Source organism: Podarcis melisellensis, assembly GCF_964234715.1.
Source record: "Podarcis melisellensis genome assembly, chromosome: 11".
NCBI lineage: Eukaryota > Metazoa > Chordata > Lepidosauria > Squamata > Lacertidae > Podarcis > Podarcis melisellensis.
Window position 1 is genome coordinate 51083889 of NC_138543.1, and position 16746 is coordinate 51100634.

General features: G+C 43.2%; 1 protein-coding gene and 1 long non-coding RNA gene across 3 annotated transcripts in view; one reads left to right on the top strand and one right to left on the bottom strand.

Annotated features, from left to right (window-relative positions):
* The window catches only part of DCC (DCC netrin 1 receptor), a 934061-nt gene that overhangs the window by 43189 nt on the left and 874126 nt on the right, over positions 1 to 16746 (bottom strand). For both annotated transcript variants that reach the window (XM_081929563.1, XM_081929562.1), the window contains exons 23-24: positions 9972 to 10134; positions 1939 to 2165 (exon numbers count right to left, since the gene is read on the bottom strand). In XM_081929563.1, coding sequence (XP_081785689.1) covers positions 1939 to 2165; positions 9972 to 10134 — 390 coding nt within the window. The remainder of the gene's footprint in view (positions 1 to 1938; positions 2166 to 9971; positions 10135 to 16746) is intronic.
* Positions 2044 to 11558, top strand: LOC309380285. Its single transcript, XR_014172808.1, has 3 exons — positions 2044 to 2149; positions 4019 to 4179; positions 11466 to 11558. It is a non-coding gene; the product is annotated as an uncharacterized lncRNA (long non-coding RNA).

Genomic DNA, 16746 nt, shown 5'->3' on the forward strand with positions numbered 1-16746 from the left:
CAAATAATGCAATACATCTACATAAACATAGGTCTGCGCTGGTGACCGTACCAGGTGCCTGAACCAGGGATTAGGTGGACCAGTTGGACTAGGGTGACCATGTTGGTATAATGTGAACAATGGGTTAAATCACCCAGTACTTGGGCTCATGTCTTGAGGAGCACATCCCCCATGTCTGGATGTTCTGAGATAAGGGTGCCAGGCGCACTGGGGTTGCCGTAGCAACACCAGTGAGGTCAAGTGCATGACTTGCTGAGCTGCTCGCCCTCCCATTGGTTCAGGAAATATGGCTATGTGTAGACAGGTTATAACAGTCTCTAGGGCACTGCTTTCACTATGTCTTGTCAAGTCCTGTTGCTGTACTGTTTGCTGTTGGGGTCTGACTCTGAATTTGTGAGTGTCAGGGGAAGAGGTTGTGGGTTTTACACAGCAGTGTTAGCTAGAATGGTGATAGTGCTAGTGGATCTCTCTGTACATATGTATCTTTACTTCAAGGACTATGATCTGTGTAGGAGGGCTTTCCCCTTAATCTGGAAGAAGCTGTCTAGGAGCAGGAAATCTCTGAAGATTGCTGGGGCTGTGCTTACTCTGTTGATACATTACACTGTAGTGGTGTAGTGGTTAAGAGCAATAGACTCGTAATCTGGGGAACTGGGTTTGCGTCTCCGCTCCTCCACATGCAGCTGCTGGGTGACCTTGGGCCAGACTTCTTTGAAGTCTCTCAGCCCCACTCACCTCACAGAGTGTTTGTTGTGGGGGAGGAAGGGAAAGGAGAATGTTAGCCGCTTTGAGACTCCTTAAAGGGAGTGAAATGCGGGATATCAAATCCAAACTCCTCTTCTTCTTCTACTGGTTGAGGTGTGGTGAACTACCAACTGGTGTGGTGAACTACCAAAATCCCACTCAGCCCTGAAGTTCACTGGGTCACCAAGAGCCAGTCCTTCTGCTTCAGCCTAACCTACCTCATGGAGTGGTTGTCAGAATAAAATACAGCGGTACCTCTGGTTAAGAACTTAATTCGTTCCGGAGGTCCGTTCTTAACCTGAAACTGTTCTTAACCTGAGACACCACTTTAGCTAATAGGGCCTCCTGCTGCCACCACACCGCCACCACCACGTGATTTCTATTCTCATCCTGAAGCAAAGTTTTTAACCTGAGGTACTATTTCTGGGTTAGTGGAGTCTGTAACCTGAAGCGTCTGTAACCCAAGGTACCACTGTACCCTGAACTCCTTGGGGGGAAAGGGCAGCAGATCAATGCAATATATTTATAAACAACTGTAACATGTACAGTCCTACCTTGGGTTACAGCTGCTTCAATTTGCTTTTTTGGGGTTGTGGAGTGCCGAAACCTGGAAGTACTGGAATGGGTTACTTCCAGGTTTCAGCAGTTGCGCATGTGCAGAAGTGCTAAATTGCACTTTGCACATGCACAGAAGCGCTGAATCACAACCTGTGCGTGCGCAGACGGGGATTGCAAACGCTACCGGTTGCGAATGTGCATCCCGCACGGATCACGTTTGCAACCCGAGCGTCCACTGTATAGCCTTTCTTCCAAGGAGGCTCAGAATACACAAAAATCAGCAATACAAAACAAATCAAGAAAGAAAAGTCAACAGCAAAAAATCTTAAACTTCTCTTAAGCTCAGCACCTTTTTAGAGGGGGAGGGGACATGGGCCAAAGGGCCAAAATTCACTGCAGGATTTTATTTATTTTTGCTTTTTACATTCCACCTTTCCTCCAAGACACCCTTACTTATCATATAAATAACTGTAAGATCAGGTTATCACTTTCATGCATTAAACCAAACCAAACAGAAATTCACAACAGTGGTGGCCATTCACACATTCATCTGTGAGTCATAGAGGGTTTAGTAATTGAGCGTCAACAATCTCTATGCATGTGCTGACTGGCCCTTCGTACAGATAGCATTATTACCAGACTGTGAGGCACTCTTGCTGCCCATCTGAGTTTCAGATTGGCTGTGGCTGCCTGGGGTGATGTCCTGGCAGCTCTGCATTGGGGAATCTCTTCCTGCTGGATCGGAACCCGCTGGCTTTTCGATATTCTTCATCTCCATCTCTTCATGGTGTATCCAGAGATCTGGGGGCCGCAGGTCTTTCTGGCTACCCTTCCTCTTGCCAGCACTGTGAGTGGCACGTTTTCTGTTGGGGAAGAGAAAAGGAGTGGAAAGTCAAAACACCTGAAGTACTTCAATGCTGTGTAACTTTCCATCCAGTAGATAATACTATTTGCATCATCAGGGCTTCAGTCTTCAGGCTCCCAAAATTCTCATTACTAGTTGTGATGAGACCATATAACGCCAGCCTTGAAAGACCTACAGTGGCTCCCAGTATGTTTCTGAGCACAATTCAAAGTGTTGGTGCTGACCTTTAAAGCCCTAAATGGCCTTGGTCCAGTATACCTGAAGGAGTGTCTTCATCCCCATCATTCTGCCTGGACACTGAGGTCCAATGCCGAGGGCCTTCTGGAGGTTCCCATGCTGCAAGAAGCCAAGTTACAGGGAACCAGGCAGAGGGCCTTCTTGGTAGTGGCACCCACCCTGTAGAACGCCCTCCCACCAGATGTCAAAGAGAAAAACAACTATCAGATTTTTAGAAGACATCTGAAGGCAGCCTTGTTTAGGGAAGCTTTTAATGTTTAATAGGTTGTTATATTTTAATATTCTGTTGGAAGCCGCCCAGAGTGGCTGGAGAAACGCAGCCAGATGGGCGGGGTATTATTATTATTATTATTATTATTATTATTATTATTATTATTAATTGGAAGTGAAATGGGAGGAATATTTTGTTAAAAATTCTGGGGTGGGGGTTGCAAAGGTGAAATTCACTAACATTTTTTCTTAGCCTATTCAAATCTGGCCAGTGTGGGTGAGTTTACACTTTTAAAATCTATGACTCCACCTAGTTCCTAGCTGTTCCTAGCCATGATTGGTCAAGCTATGGGGTGGGGCCAATTCGTATTTCCTTTGCTTCAACTCAGCTCCCATGTAGCAGTGGTGGCGTTTAAGCTGGACCTTTCTTAAAGAGAAAGTAAACAGTGGAATGTGCAAAATAACTGTTCATGCAACAAATCAGGCTTTGTATTATAGAAATGGCATGGAGAAGATGCCATTGGGGCAATGTTCCAATATAGTATACAGTGATCGATGTCTTGATCTGTTGATCATCCTGTCTTCTGTGAAAGCTTCCTGTGATTTATCTCTCCTGCGTTTTAAGCTCTTATGCCTCTTGAGACCAGGATGACATCTTTAATTCCCAAGGGCATGGGGTCAGATGCCTGGTTTCTGCTTGGTCTAAAAGTGTAATGGGAGTCCCAGCTGACAAAGGATTTCAGTCCCTGTAATAAAGAGTTAAGGCAAGCCATTAAGTAGACAGGAAAGTGAACCTATGTGGGTTTACTAAACTGACTTTATACATCCATAGTTAGGTCTTCTACCAAAAAAGCATCTCCTGAGTCATTTGGGAGAGTCAAGAGGTCCAGTTCATAGCCATAGATTGGGAGATTTACTCAGCTTGACCAGATTTTGCACCCAGTATGAAAGTAGCTCATGTATGTTTATATATATGGTCAATAGAAACTACTCAATTCATTTTTTAGACAATGGCAATGCAGAGGTAAATACATTCAACTAGAATAACTGGAAGGAGTTCCTTCAGATGTCCATAAGAACATAAATAAGGCATTTATTTTTGAGGACTTTAAAAAAAGTTTGAATATAACCTGCTGCTGTTGCTTTTTATAGAGTTGGATCCAGAGAGAAGTGCTCACGTGAAATGGTTTTAGAAGGGAATTAGACAAACGGAGAGTAAGGCTCTCAATGACTGCTAGTCATGATGGCTACATGGATCGGACTCTGTATATGCTGGGAAGCAATAGCAATGGATGGCTGCTGCATCTGGTTGGCCAGTTTTTGAAACAGGACCCTGGAGAAGATAGGTCTCCAGTCTGACCCAGCAGGGTTCCCATATCATATGCTTTCTTCTGTTACATAAAGTGACACCAGTTTTAGCTCCAGCTGAGGCTACCTGCCAACCCCTTCCAGCTAGACATCAGGCCCCACGCTGACAGCATATGTTTGGAGGATGCATGGAAGGAGTCCAATGAGAGGAAATGTCAATCGTGGCTTGAAGGGATGCAGGCCTGCAGCTTGACAGAGTAAGTCATTTGTTAACCAGATGATATGCAACCGTTAAAACGGCTCCCTCCAGAAACAGAGGGAATAGTGTGAAGTTCCCCTTTTAGAAATGCGTTCTTTATGATGCAACAACCACCCATTAGTAGCATCAACCCTTTAATTAGTAGAGCTGGCTTGTGCATCTACACTTCCCCCTCTGTTATGCAGCATATGTTGCATTTATTTTTGACATACATTAAAATGTGTGTGTTTTTTTAATCCAAGGAAGCATTCAGTGTCAGATCCCATTTACCACTTTATGAATATTAATCACAATATGTTCTCTTGCTGTATGACTTAGGATGTCTGTGCAACTGACCACGCTTCACATTTTTTTAAAAAAAGCATTTCACTTTTCATATGAGAAAAAGCAAGTGCTCTTAAGCAGTTTACCCGCATAGCACATTACTGAGGATGCTGTTTACATAGAATATGGAATTCATTTCTTTTAAAGGGGTTACATGCAAAGCTAAGGGGACACGGGTGGCGCTGTGGGTTAAACCACAGAGCCTAGGACTTGCCGATCAGAAGGTCAGCGGTTCGAATCCCTGCGATGGGGTGAGCTCCCGTTGCTCGGTCCCAGCTCCTGCTAACCTAGCAGTTCGAAAGCACATCAAAGTGCAAGTAGATAAATAGGTACTGCTCCGGCAGGAAGGTAAACGGCGTTTCCATGCGCTGCTCTGGTTCGCCAGAAGCAGCTTAGTCATGTTGACCACATGACCCAGAACCTGTACGCCGGCTCCCTCAGCCAATAAAGAGAGATGAGCGCCGCAACCCCAGAGTCGGTCACGACTGGACCTAATGGTCAGGGGTCCCTTTACCTTTACATGCAAAGCTAAACCATGTCATTCATCTAGTATTACCATGTTCAGGAAATGGAAGCTGCATGTGGATTGTCTTGTCTATGTTTATCTATGACTCTAGTTCTGTAGGTCATGGGTGGGGAATCTGTTCCCCTCTAGACATTGTTGGACTCGAGTTCCCATCAGCCACAGCCATCATGGCCAATGGGGGCAGGGATCATGGGAACTGTAGCCCAGCAACAATTGGAGGTTCCTCATCCATGCCACAAACGTACAGTGCAAGCTCTATTTGAAACGTCAAGTCAACTTTTGTTATTTGGGGGGATTTGATTGGTTTTTCAAATGACCATTCATTCAACCTAATTTGTGCTACGCCACAGAAACTTCAGCAATGTTCCCAGAAACTGTAAGTAAGAGGTTATAAATAATGAGTGTGTCATTCCAGACAGATCTTCGGTCTTGCATCAGCGACACTACTGCTGCCTAAAGACTTTAAAAGGAGAAAATTTAGCATTCAGTACATTGTTTATTTCTGCACGTTACCACCAGTCTCACTGATAATAAGCAGTGACAGAAATCTGAGACAAGACTATAGAATGAAAGGACATCAATAACAAAGAAATGAAAATGAATGAGTCATCCAAATGTATGTTCTCCTTGTATAAACATCAGGTTTGAGTTTTGTTCTCAATTATTGTCAAGCTCCAGGACTTCTCGGGAAGCAATACCTCCCTGCAAACTTTCTATAATGAATTTTGACAGCCTGTTGCAATATAAATGTAGGGCAACCTGGCTCTGTTCTGAGTGAGTCAGTGAGCCAAATTCATTTATTTATGTCAGGCAGCATGGTGAGAAGAATGGTTTTTTTTGTGGTGGGATGGGCTGCTATTGGCTTGTTTGGTTTTTGTTAATGTTTATATTATATACTTTATGGCTTTATTTTGCATTTTTATACTGTGAGATCTTTGGATGAAATTTTTGACCAGCGATGGGATCAATGGACTAATTCAATATAAGGCAGCCTCATCTGTTCTGCTGAATCTGGACCAGTTTGCAATGCCTTTATTCTGTGATACTGTACAACAATGCATATGGTAGATTTTTGTTTTGTTTTATTTTTTAAGAACCCAGACTAAATGAAGGGGACATGACATTTTAATTTAGTGTGGCATTGCTTACACTTGGGAATCTATTGAGAGCAAGCAGATGCCCTCACTGCCCTCTTTTCAGTGCTTATTAAATACTAGTCTGTCAGGGACAAGGGTTCTAGTCTAGCCTTTTCTCAGGACTGCTTGTTTTCTGTATTTGATTGCTTTAAGATAACTTTTTGTTTGTTAATTATGTTTCTTTGAATGCATATTTGACCTTCTTCCATAATCCTTTTTTTTTTTTTTTGCAATGTTTTATCTGATGTTTTAATGTAGGCTATAAAGCACTTTTGAGATTTCCCCCCTGAAAACTATAAAGCGGTATGGAAATAAAATGAATGAATGAATGAATGAATGAATGAATGAACATAACAAATGAAGGATTTCATTTGTTTGGTATGCACAGCTAAAGGCTTTCAAGAATCTTCTAAATGAATAGAAGTACACCTTGAACTGTGCCAAACACATTTTATGCGGTGCTGCCTTGAATGTTCTAAAATTTCAGTTTTCAAGTAGAAACCAGAGATTCCAGTAAGGCAGAAAACTACTTAGACTGAGTAAATATTCTTCTTCCACCCTGGTTGTGATCAGTGCCATTGTGTAGCCTTGCTACTGCCTTACTGGCACAACTTTCCCCCTATACTGCTGCTGCTGTTTAACTTGGATTAGTTAGTGAGTGGGACATCTGCTGGAGTAGAATTCAACCCAGCACAAGGGTTCACAGCTAGAGCAATAAACTGTCAACCTTCCCTCCACATGTGAAAGCGCTTTCTATTTATGCATGGGTTCTTTGGATTCCAGCCAGAGTTTTGTATCAAATTTGCCATAATGTTGCTTTCCTAATCATATTGTTGTACTCTGATGCTGCGCAGTAATGGCAAATAACAAGTGAAACAAGAGCTCATTATTCATTACCATCAGGTCTTTCAATAGCTGGCTGGTATGCAGTTTTTTGTCTTGTCAATTTAAAGCAATTATTGCCCCATATCAGTCCTCCCGTCAGTAGGGATTCTGCTCATACACAGCTGTAAACAGGTACAAAGGAAGCCAAAGGATACCGATTTCAGTTTGCCTCATTGGTCTCAACTGCATGTAAGCCGGTGGTATGAAATACTTGCCTCCTTTTGTTTCGCATGGCTCCGTAAAGGGGCCTCCACTGAAATCAATGCACAAGGCAGTAAGGAATAGATCATATTTAGAAACAAGAAATAATGAAAGACCTACATTGGCTCCCAGTACGTTTCCGAGCACAATTCAAAGTGTTGGTGCTGACCTTTAAAGCCCTAAATGGCCTCGGTCCAGTATATCTGAAGGAGCGTCTCCTCCCCCTTCGTTCTGCCTGGACACTGAGGTCCAGCTCTGAGGGCCTTCTGGCGGTTCCCTCACTGCGAGAGGCCAAGTTACAGGGAACCAGGCAGAGGGCTTTCTCGGTAGTGGCACCCGCCCTGTGGAACACCCTCCCACCAGATGTCAAAGCGATAAACATCTACCTGACATTCAAAAGACATCTGAAGGCAGCCCTGTTCAGGGAAGTTTTTAATATGTGACATTTTAGTGTATCTTTCATCTTTGTTGGAAGCCGCCCAGAGTGGCTGGGGAGGCCCAACCAGATGGGCGGGGTACAAATAATAAATTATTATTATTATTATTATTATTATTATTATTATTATTATTATTATTGTTGTTGTTGTTGTTGTTGTTGTTGTTGTGCAAATGTGTCTTCTTGCTTTACATGCTGTCACAGAAGGAGGGGAAGTGCTTGGAGGGGAAGTGAAGCTCTCCTATGGTCATACACAGCCCAACCACGTCTGCACTTAGCAGAAAAGAGTCAAGATTTTGAAGCAGAATGCCATAGCTAATGAGTGCTGGAAACACAGTGCAAAGCTAAAAGAAGAACAATATCCCAAGGGGAGAATGGCAGACTTCCTAGTGATGCTGCGTTCTTTCAATGCCAGGATGATAATTCCTCATTTTTATCAGCTTAGCTTCAAAGCCTGATCCATGCCCATAGATGCTTGTCGTGATAAGTTATAACTGTGCCAGAAGGCATTCTTAACATATACTTAGTTTCCCTCCCATTACTAGTGAGGGCTGTCTTTGTTCCAGATAGCTTTCTAATATAATAGTCACAGATTGATGCTTTTTTCAGGGATGGGAGGAAAGACCACTCTCCTATGATCAAGTTGCCATATGGATTTTTGAGTTCTTTCTGGTTCTGGGAGTTATTTTATAACAAACTCAGAATCCATGTAAGCCAATAACTTGTCTCTTATGTGTATTGGATAGGCTTATGATCTTTTGCCGAAGTGCTCCATTTGAAACTGCTTCCTCACCCTAATTACATAATTTATCCTTAATAGAGCTTATTAAAGTTTCCTAACACATTCTTCAATGCTACTAGTTGGCAGTATAAGGCATACAAAAGTCACTTCGCATTTGTTCTGGTTTCGCTTTACTTCCTCCCACCTCATTTGTGATATCCCTAGGCATTGTGATGTTGGGCAGAAGACAGGATGAGTAGCTGAAGGTACAAAGGGGGAAATTCAGTGGGCAGCAGAGAATGCAAAAATTAGGGAGAGGATCCAGACAAGGCCTATGCTCTTTCCCTGGCAACTCTGATGCTGATGCTTTTGGGAAACCAAGCTTATGGGAAACCTATGAGTTGTCTGGGTGGGTTGACCCACCAAAAAGCATGGGAGGATGTCAGAACCCTGGGAACCTTCAGTCCAGAATGCACTCCAAGGGAAAACAAAGGGTGGCATCTGATTAAGATGCACAGCGTAGACCTGTTGAAATCAGTTAGTTAGTCTTGGTTGATTTATGTCAAGTGATTTCAGTAGATCTACTCTCAGGATGATGTAAAAGGTAAAGGACCCCTGAATGGCTAAGCCCAGTCAAAGGCGACTATGGGGTTGCGGCGCTCATCTTGCTTTCATGCCAAGGGATTTGTCCACAGACAGCTTTCTGGGTCACGTGGCCAGAAGGACTAAACTGCTTCTGGTGCAATGGGACACCGTGACAGAAAACAGAGCACACAGAAATGCTGTTTACCTTCCTGCTGCAGTGGTACCTATTTATCTACTTGCACTGGTGTGCTTTCGAACTGCTAGGTTGGCAGGAGCTGGGACAGAGCAATGGGAGCTCACCCCATCATGCGGATTCGAACCATCGACCTTCTGATCAGCAAGCCCTAGAGGCTCAGTGGTTTGGACCACAGCGCCACCCGCTCCTAATAAGCATAATGTAGTTGAATACTACCCAAATAACTGATCTCAAGGTTCCAGATTCTAGCCTGGTCCTGGCTTTTGATTCTGGGAGATTCTTTGCAGCTCTTCAGTTGTTATTTTTGATTTATATACCACATCCATATCAGAATGGCCTGTCAGCTACAAAGTTCCACTTGTAGCCAACTTCTAACAGTGCATCCTCCACGATGTGCTCTTTGCGCATGCATCCCATGTGTGAAATCCCCCCTAGATCTCTATCAACTCCTTATGTTCCAACAGGTAAAGACGCCTTGTTGTTTCCTATGTTATTGTATTTTTGCCATTATGGGTGTGCATGCTTTACAACTTGGATTTCTGCCTGAGTTTTATAAAAAGTGTTGGGGCTGTCTTTCCTGGCCGCTAAATCAAATGAATTTGACATTTACTTGTTCCACAAAAGTGATGAGACTGTGTGAAGTATCTGGATTCCTAAGCATATTTCACCATTGCACGGACTCTACTTTAGGGTGGGAAAAAAAAACAGGTTTGCTCTGATTGACTTTCTCCAGAGCAGGATGGAAAGATTGATGGACAGGGATATTTTCCAGTTACTTACTTCCTCTGCTGTGCTGATGAACGCCTGGTACAAATCACAGCCACAATCACCACCACCACGACAGTAACCACCCCAACGGTGACAATGATGATGACAAGAAGGTTGCTGTTCTTCTGTGGTGTTACACTTCCATGAGGAGGGTGCATCTGCCCAATGGGGGGTTCTGCAAGAACATAAAAAGTCCTGAAAGACTGCAAACAGCTATAATGTAACATTCACAGTTTTCCAAATGAAAAAATAAGGAAGCATGAACCTTTAGCAAATGACTACTGAAGCCTTCTTTGATTCCTTTAAGCTGCTAAAAAGTTAAGGAGGACCAGGTCAACCTGACTATAAAGCTTGGGTGGCTAAGCTGTGGTCCAGTGCTGGAATACAAGTCCCATCATCCCAACAGTTGGTCCTAATGGCTGGAGGTGATGTGAGCTGGAGTCCAAGAACATCTGGAAGGCCAAAGGTTAGCTCCTTCTGCTGTAAAGAATCATGAAAGAGGACAATAGGAATTGGCCTTTGGTCATCTCCCTAAGGATGAGAATAAATGAATGAAAGAAAAAATCATCCGAAAATGTTAATAGGAATTGATTGAAAGCCAACTCCGATTAACATTTTTCAGGTGACTTTTTATCACTAGCTACCACTAGCTTTCGAGAACCTTCTAGGATTCAGTTTTCTTTTGATCTTACAACCCTGCAGAACTTACATGTTGATAATTGTACTGCGAGGAAGGGAGGGAGGAAGACATTAAAGGCAAAAATCTGCAACTCTGTAGCGACTTCTACATCTTGAAAACAGATTGTGTGAATGGGCTTTTTATCTGAGAGCCTAGGGTCTTAAACTGTAAAAGTGGAACTTAGAAACTGGAAAAGTTTGTTGTCTGTAACTTGAAGCTTTTTTCCTAGGAGCGTCCACAGAAAACCAGACATTTGGGCCAAGTTCCTCTTGCTTGGGCTGAAGATCTCAAAATACGTATGTTGACACATGTGGGCATCACTTGAAACATAACTATTATGCAGAGTGAGAGCTGGCAAAGATTTCTATGGATTTCTATGAGGAGCAATTCTTTTTTGCACGTCAGTAAGATGTTTTATACTGCAGAAACACATCCTGTGATCTGAGCAGTGAAATATCATGGCTTATGAAAAATATCTGATGTATTTTGATGTGTAGGAAGACAAACTACATAATGCTCCACTGGCACAAATTTACTCCCCTTATTCCCCATCCCCACCTATAAAAACAGATACAATTTAATACCTGCCAAGTGCATGTGCATTTTGCTCTAAAGAACAGGGCTTGCTTGGGAAAGGGGCCATAAAACTCAGGGAATTTATGCTTTGACACATCATGGAAAAGGGGAGATACCAGTCCATTGGCCAGAGAAGGAGCAGGTGCGGAGAACTTTTCTGGTAGAACACTTTGCTCCAATTGGGGGAGCAGAGGTGAAGGAAGGCACACTCTAGCTTCTGCCACCTAGGCACCTAGAATTCTGCCTCCTAGGAGGAAGAACTGTGCACAGCCTCCCCAATCCACTTTGTGGCTCCCTTCCAATCATACTGATCTGTCCAGGGTCATCCCCAAGGCTACCTGCTCCACCCTGGATCCATGCCTGAAGCTGTTTAGTAGAGGTAAGCCTAAGGGTTGTTAAAACCCAATTTCTTACTTATGATGAGGAGGGAGGTAGAGGGAGAAGGAGATATCCCCATCTTCCAGCCAAGACCAGGCAGGTTTGATCCTGCAGGGTGTTACCCAATTGAATGAAGATTCTCAGCATGGCGATGGGGCACCAACCAGCACTGCAGAGAGTTAGAGCTTGTGTGGTGCTGCTTCAGGAGGCAGGAAGAAGGAGAGGCTTGGTGGGAAGAAGGGCAGGCAGGGTGGGAAAGGCTCCCATCCTACCTTCCCTTGTGACAATGCAATTGTCCAGTAGGTTCCACCTTTTGTGGCTTCTCCTTCTTCCTACTCATGCCTACCTCTCCTTCCTGCCTGAGAGCCAGTGTGGTGTAGTGGTTAAGAGCGGTAGATTCATAATCTGGGGAACCGGGTTCACGTCTCCGCTCCTCCACATGCAGCTGCTGGGTGACCTTGGGCCAGTCACACTTCTCTGAAGTCTCTCAGCCCCACTCACCTCACAGAGTGTTTGTTGTGGGGGAGGAAGGGAAAGGAGAATGTTAGCCCTTTGAGAATCCTTCAGGTAGTGATAAAGTGCGGTATCAAATCCTAACTCTTCCGATGCCCCATGACAGCCCTGGATTGCTCTGGGATGCACAACTTGACCCATAGTAATCTGGGGCTGTCTCAACCAGACCCAACCAATGCCTGGATTCCTCCAAAATGGCCCAATATGGCTCAGGGCTCAGGTGAATCCAGTGAACCCTACAGCACCCTAACGCCAGTCATTAACCAGTGAAGGTACAGGCTTCCTTCTTGCCTCTTTCCTTTGTATCACATCAATTGAATACTTAGCCTACAAGCAGCAATTATCTTATCTTTAGACCCCTGACAGTTCTTGGGGAATTTCAGGCACTTCCTAAGTCTTAAATAACAACACAGAAAGGAAGAAGCCATTTCATTTACTTCACACTAGCAGCCATTTAGTTAGCAATTGGTGGTGCCCATCATTTTATTAACATTATCTCCTTGAAGATGGGAGAACAGGAGAGATGGATTCTTATTTTCCTGCCCAGTGGTGTTTATGGTATAATGAACCTCCTCATCTGTTGTCTAATTCGAGTGCCTGTTTTAACACTCAGCTCACAATCTGTCACAAATTATGTTAATATATTGGTACAGCACCCTTGATTCAAAATTATGATCGCTCTCCTCTCAGGAATCATTGATGTATATACCAAGCTCGGTGTGATGAGCTTTCTCTGTTTGTGCCAACAAAACCATGGCAAGGGACTGTGCACCTAATTTCATTCTTCCCTGCACTTAGGTCCCCGAAGTATTTGCTGCTGTGCTGAGTGTGGAGGGCAGAGCAGAACTGAGCAGAATAGGGACACCTGTGTGAGCTGTGACTGCTTAGTTGTCACCCTGTGAGACCTCTACCTACCCTGGTATTGGTGCTTATTTTATTCTAAGGAGAATCATTTGGATCATTATTTGGGCTCAGGAGAATATCCAGAGGACTACCATGGCTGAAATTCTACAGGTGGGGCCAACTCAATACTTCTTCTTTTTTTTTTTTTTTGACTGGCCGCTCAACCTTATTTCCATACTGGTGAAAGACAAGTAAAATAGAAAAATAAACTCTTCTTATTATGTGCTCCAACTCAGACACTTCTCAAAAAAAGAAATCCTTGAGTAATTACCTTAATATTATATAATAACATGTTTCTCACTGCTAAAGCATGTCAAGAAAATGTTGTCATTTCCATGCTGGTTAAGTTTAATATTCTTTGCTTTATTATACTAAACCATCTACTCCAGAATCCATTTTAAGGTTTCCAGTCCTTTCCAAAGGAGATCACTTGGCTCAGTTCAGCTCATCAGTTAAGCCAGGCTGCTGAGGCTCCATGCTGAACTATAATTCCCATCATCCTGGATCACTGGCTATGCTGGATAGGAATGAAGGGAGTTGTAGTCCAACAACATCTGGGGTCCCAAAGTTGAGAAAGGCTGGGTTAGGATGTCTGACTGGAATTTGGGAGTCTGAATCCCCACTCAGCCATTTAGTTCACTGGGCGACCTTGGGCCAGTCACTCACTCTCAGCCTAACCTACCTCACAGGGCTGTTGTGAGGCTAAAATGGGGAGGAGCAGACCTGTGTGCACCAACCTTGATGAAAGGTGGGATATAAATGCAATAAATAAATCAATATTTATAGGTTATAACTGGATTTATTCTATGTTTGCTAAACTGTCGATCTTTGAATTCATTGAAACACGTTTTGTAAACTGATTTTGTAAAAATTAACAATAAAAAACCCATGCTTTGTGGAGTTTTGTTTTTTTTAAAATTGTAAGCTGCTTTGAGCACAGCTTAATATGGAAAGGCAACATATAAATAAACTCAACCAACCAATCAGCCAGCCAGCCAGCCAGCCGGCTTCCATGCCAATATGACTCTATCTAAATCAGGCTTTCTCAATCTCAGCCCTCCAGATGTTTTTGGCCTACAACTCCCATGATCCCTAGCTAGCAGGACCAGTGGTCAGGGATGGTGGGAACTGTAATTTCAAAACATCTGGAGGGCTGAGTTTGGGGGGTCCCTGATCTAAATCAAGGCATTCATGTCCATGCTGCCATTGACCTCCACTAATGCACACAAGAGTTGGAAAAGAAACCACAAAGTGGAATCCAGTCTGCATGGGAAGCTGCTACACAATAATGACTCACTCCATAGACCAACCTCCACATCAATGGCTTCATTTCTGACACATGGCAGACATTTCATATGACACTGTTTCTAACCATCTGGTGTGCTTTTCCAATAAATACAGTTTGTTGTGGCTTTACAGGACATTCATGTGTTTACCACTGTAATGTAAAGCCCCCCACCCTACAAATGTAATGCTTGAAAAGCTAGAAGATTTTAATATTTAAAACTGATAATGATTGATTTGATGCTATCTTTCCCAAAATAACCTTTTTCCAGAAGCTGCTTTTCTACACACTCAAGTGATGCTGCAGGTATTAATCATCTGAATCCAAAGGGTGCAACATGACTAGGTGGATATAAACTGATTTCCCTTTGCACTGATCCAAGCTTACTTGGCTCTGCACACATGATATAATGATGCAAATGAGATTGCGGAGCACTTCTGACGTTACACCAGAGATCTCATAGCACAAAGTATACAGGGCTTCTCATATAGGAGCTTTATCTTGTACCCACCATTACCTGTGAACAGAGGGTTCAAGGCATCTTCTGTCTTTTTATTTGTAAAAAAACAACAACTTGGAAATGATTTTCACATTTCAAATCCTGGGAAACAAACCCAGAAGTCCTTGGCTTCCTGTGAAGTTTAATGCACACAATATGGTTTCCACCACTGACGATGTACATTGCCACCAACAGTCTAGACCCCTGATTTACCCAGGCTCTGATAAAGAAAATTATTAGGTGCAAAACATCATGGAGACCTAATTAAACAGGTTTTACTGATACCATCTATGACTTAGCTACCTAAAATATAAAAAAGAAGAAGTCATCTCTCTACTGATAAGCTACTTTTTTTAAAAAAAAGGAAGACAGAATCAAGAATTGCTTCCTCATCTTGTGTATGGAAGAAAAAAATAGCCCATCTGATTTAATCAGCTACTGTATGTGTTTTGTACTAATTTTCCATTTTTGAGGCTGGCTTTATGTAACCTTCAGGTTACATTTATTTTCTTCTTTTAAATTCATGAATCCCCATTAGGTATGGCGTGGTAAAGGAAAGAAGCTGGTAGCATGCCTTAACTGAAGTTGATAATGATCAGAAGTTATAAATCTTTTGTAAACCATAGGGGTTTTTTCTTCCGCAACTTGCAATATCAGGTCAGGCTTAATTAAAATTACATGTCCCATCAGGAGCCTTTACGAGCAAAATGGAAACAAACCTCACTGCATGCATTTTATGTTCTTTTCTAATTATCTGAAAATCATTTTTATCGTGTGAGAACAATTTTAGTAGCCATTTCAGACACCATCCATCAGGAAGCTCTTCTTATTGAAAGGCAAAGATGACTTGTACAACAGTATGCCCCATTCAATGCAATGGGGTGACATCCAACAAGGGGCTCCAATGGCGCCTCTGGAACTGACGTACTTGTTTCCCCTTCATCACAAGAGCAGATGTGGTGCTTCTTCTGCCATGAACTCTCACTCTTCTTCCTAGGGTGCTACCCTGTGGTTTCTGAAAGGTCACAGGGTATTGCAAAGCCTCTCCTACAAGGTGTGACCTGAATGTTCAGTGAATGGTCACAGAAACCAGACAGCGAGAAATATTCGAACACGTATACCTTACAGGTCTTCAAAGTAGGCTCTCTCTAATACAATGCACCATTGACAACATTCATAGAACTGTTGTAAACTTCTGGAGAAGTCCTCTTTTCGTACTACTTTCAGTTCCCTCGTCACAGAAGCTTGGATGTGTGAAATGTTGGGAAATCTGTGCCCTTTCAGTGCAGATTTCAGTTTTGGAAAAAGAAAGAAATCTGGTTGCGCCGATTATCGAGAGCATATGGAGAGTAAGGTAAAGGTAAAGGGACCCCTGACCGTTAGGTCCAATCGTGGCCGACTCTGGGGTTGTGCTCATCTCATTTTATTGGCTGAGGGAGCCGACGTACAGCTTCCGGGTCATGTGGCCAGCATGACTAAGCTGCTTCTGGCAAACCAGAGCAGCGCACGGAAACACCGTTTACCTTCCTGCCTATTTATCTACTTGCACTTCATGCTTTCGAACTGCTAGGTTGGCAGGAGCAGGGACCGAGCAACGGGCACTCACCCCGTCGTGGGGATTCAAACCGCTGACCTTCTGATCGGCAAGTCCTAGGCTCTGTGGTTTAACTCACAGTGCCACCTGCATCCCTCATATGGAGGGCAGAACAACTCATATCCTCGGTAACAATTTCACGTGGAATATGCAATGCTTCCACCACCATTCGGACAGAAAACATCGACCCTGCATCAAGAACTCACAAACTCCGTCAACATTTGCTGCCGTTCTGCTCGTCAACAGTGTGCCAGAATGAGAGTCATCTTCAATGGTTTGCCACCCTTCACAGAAATGCTTAAACCATTCATACACTGTCTTTTGAAACAAAATAAAAAAAAATTCCTTCCAGTAGCACCT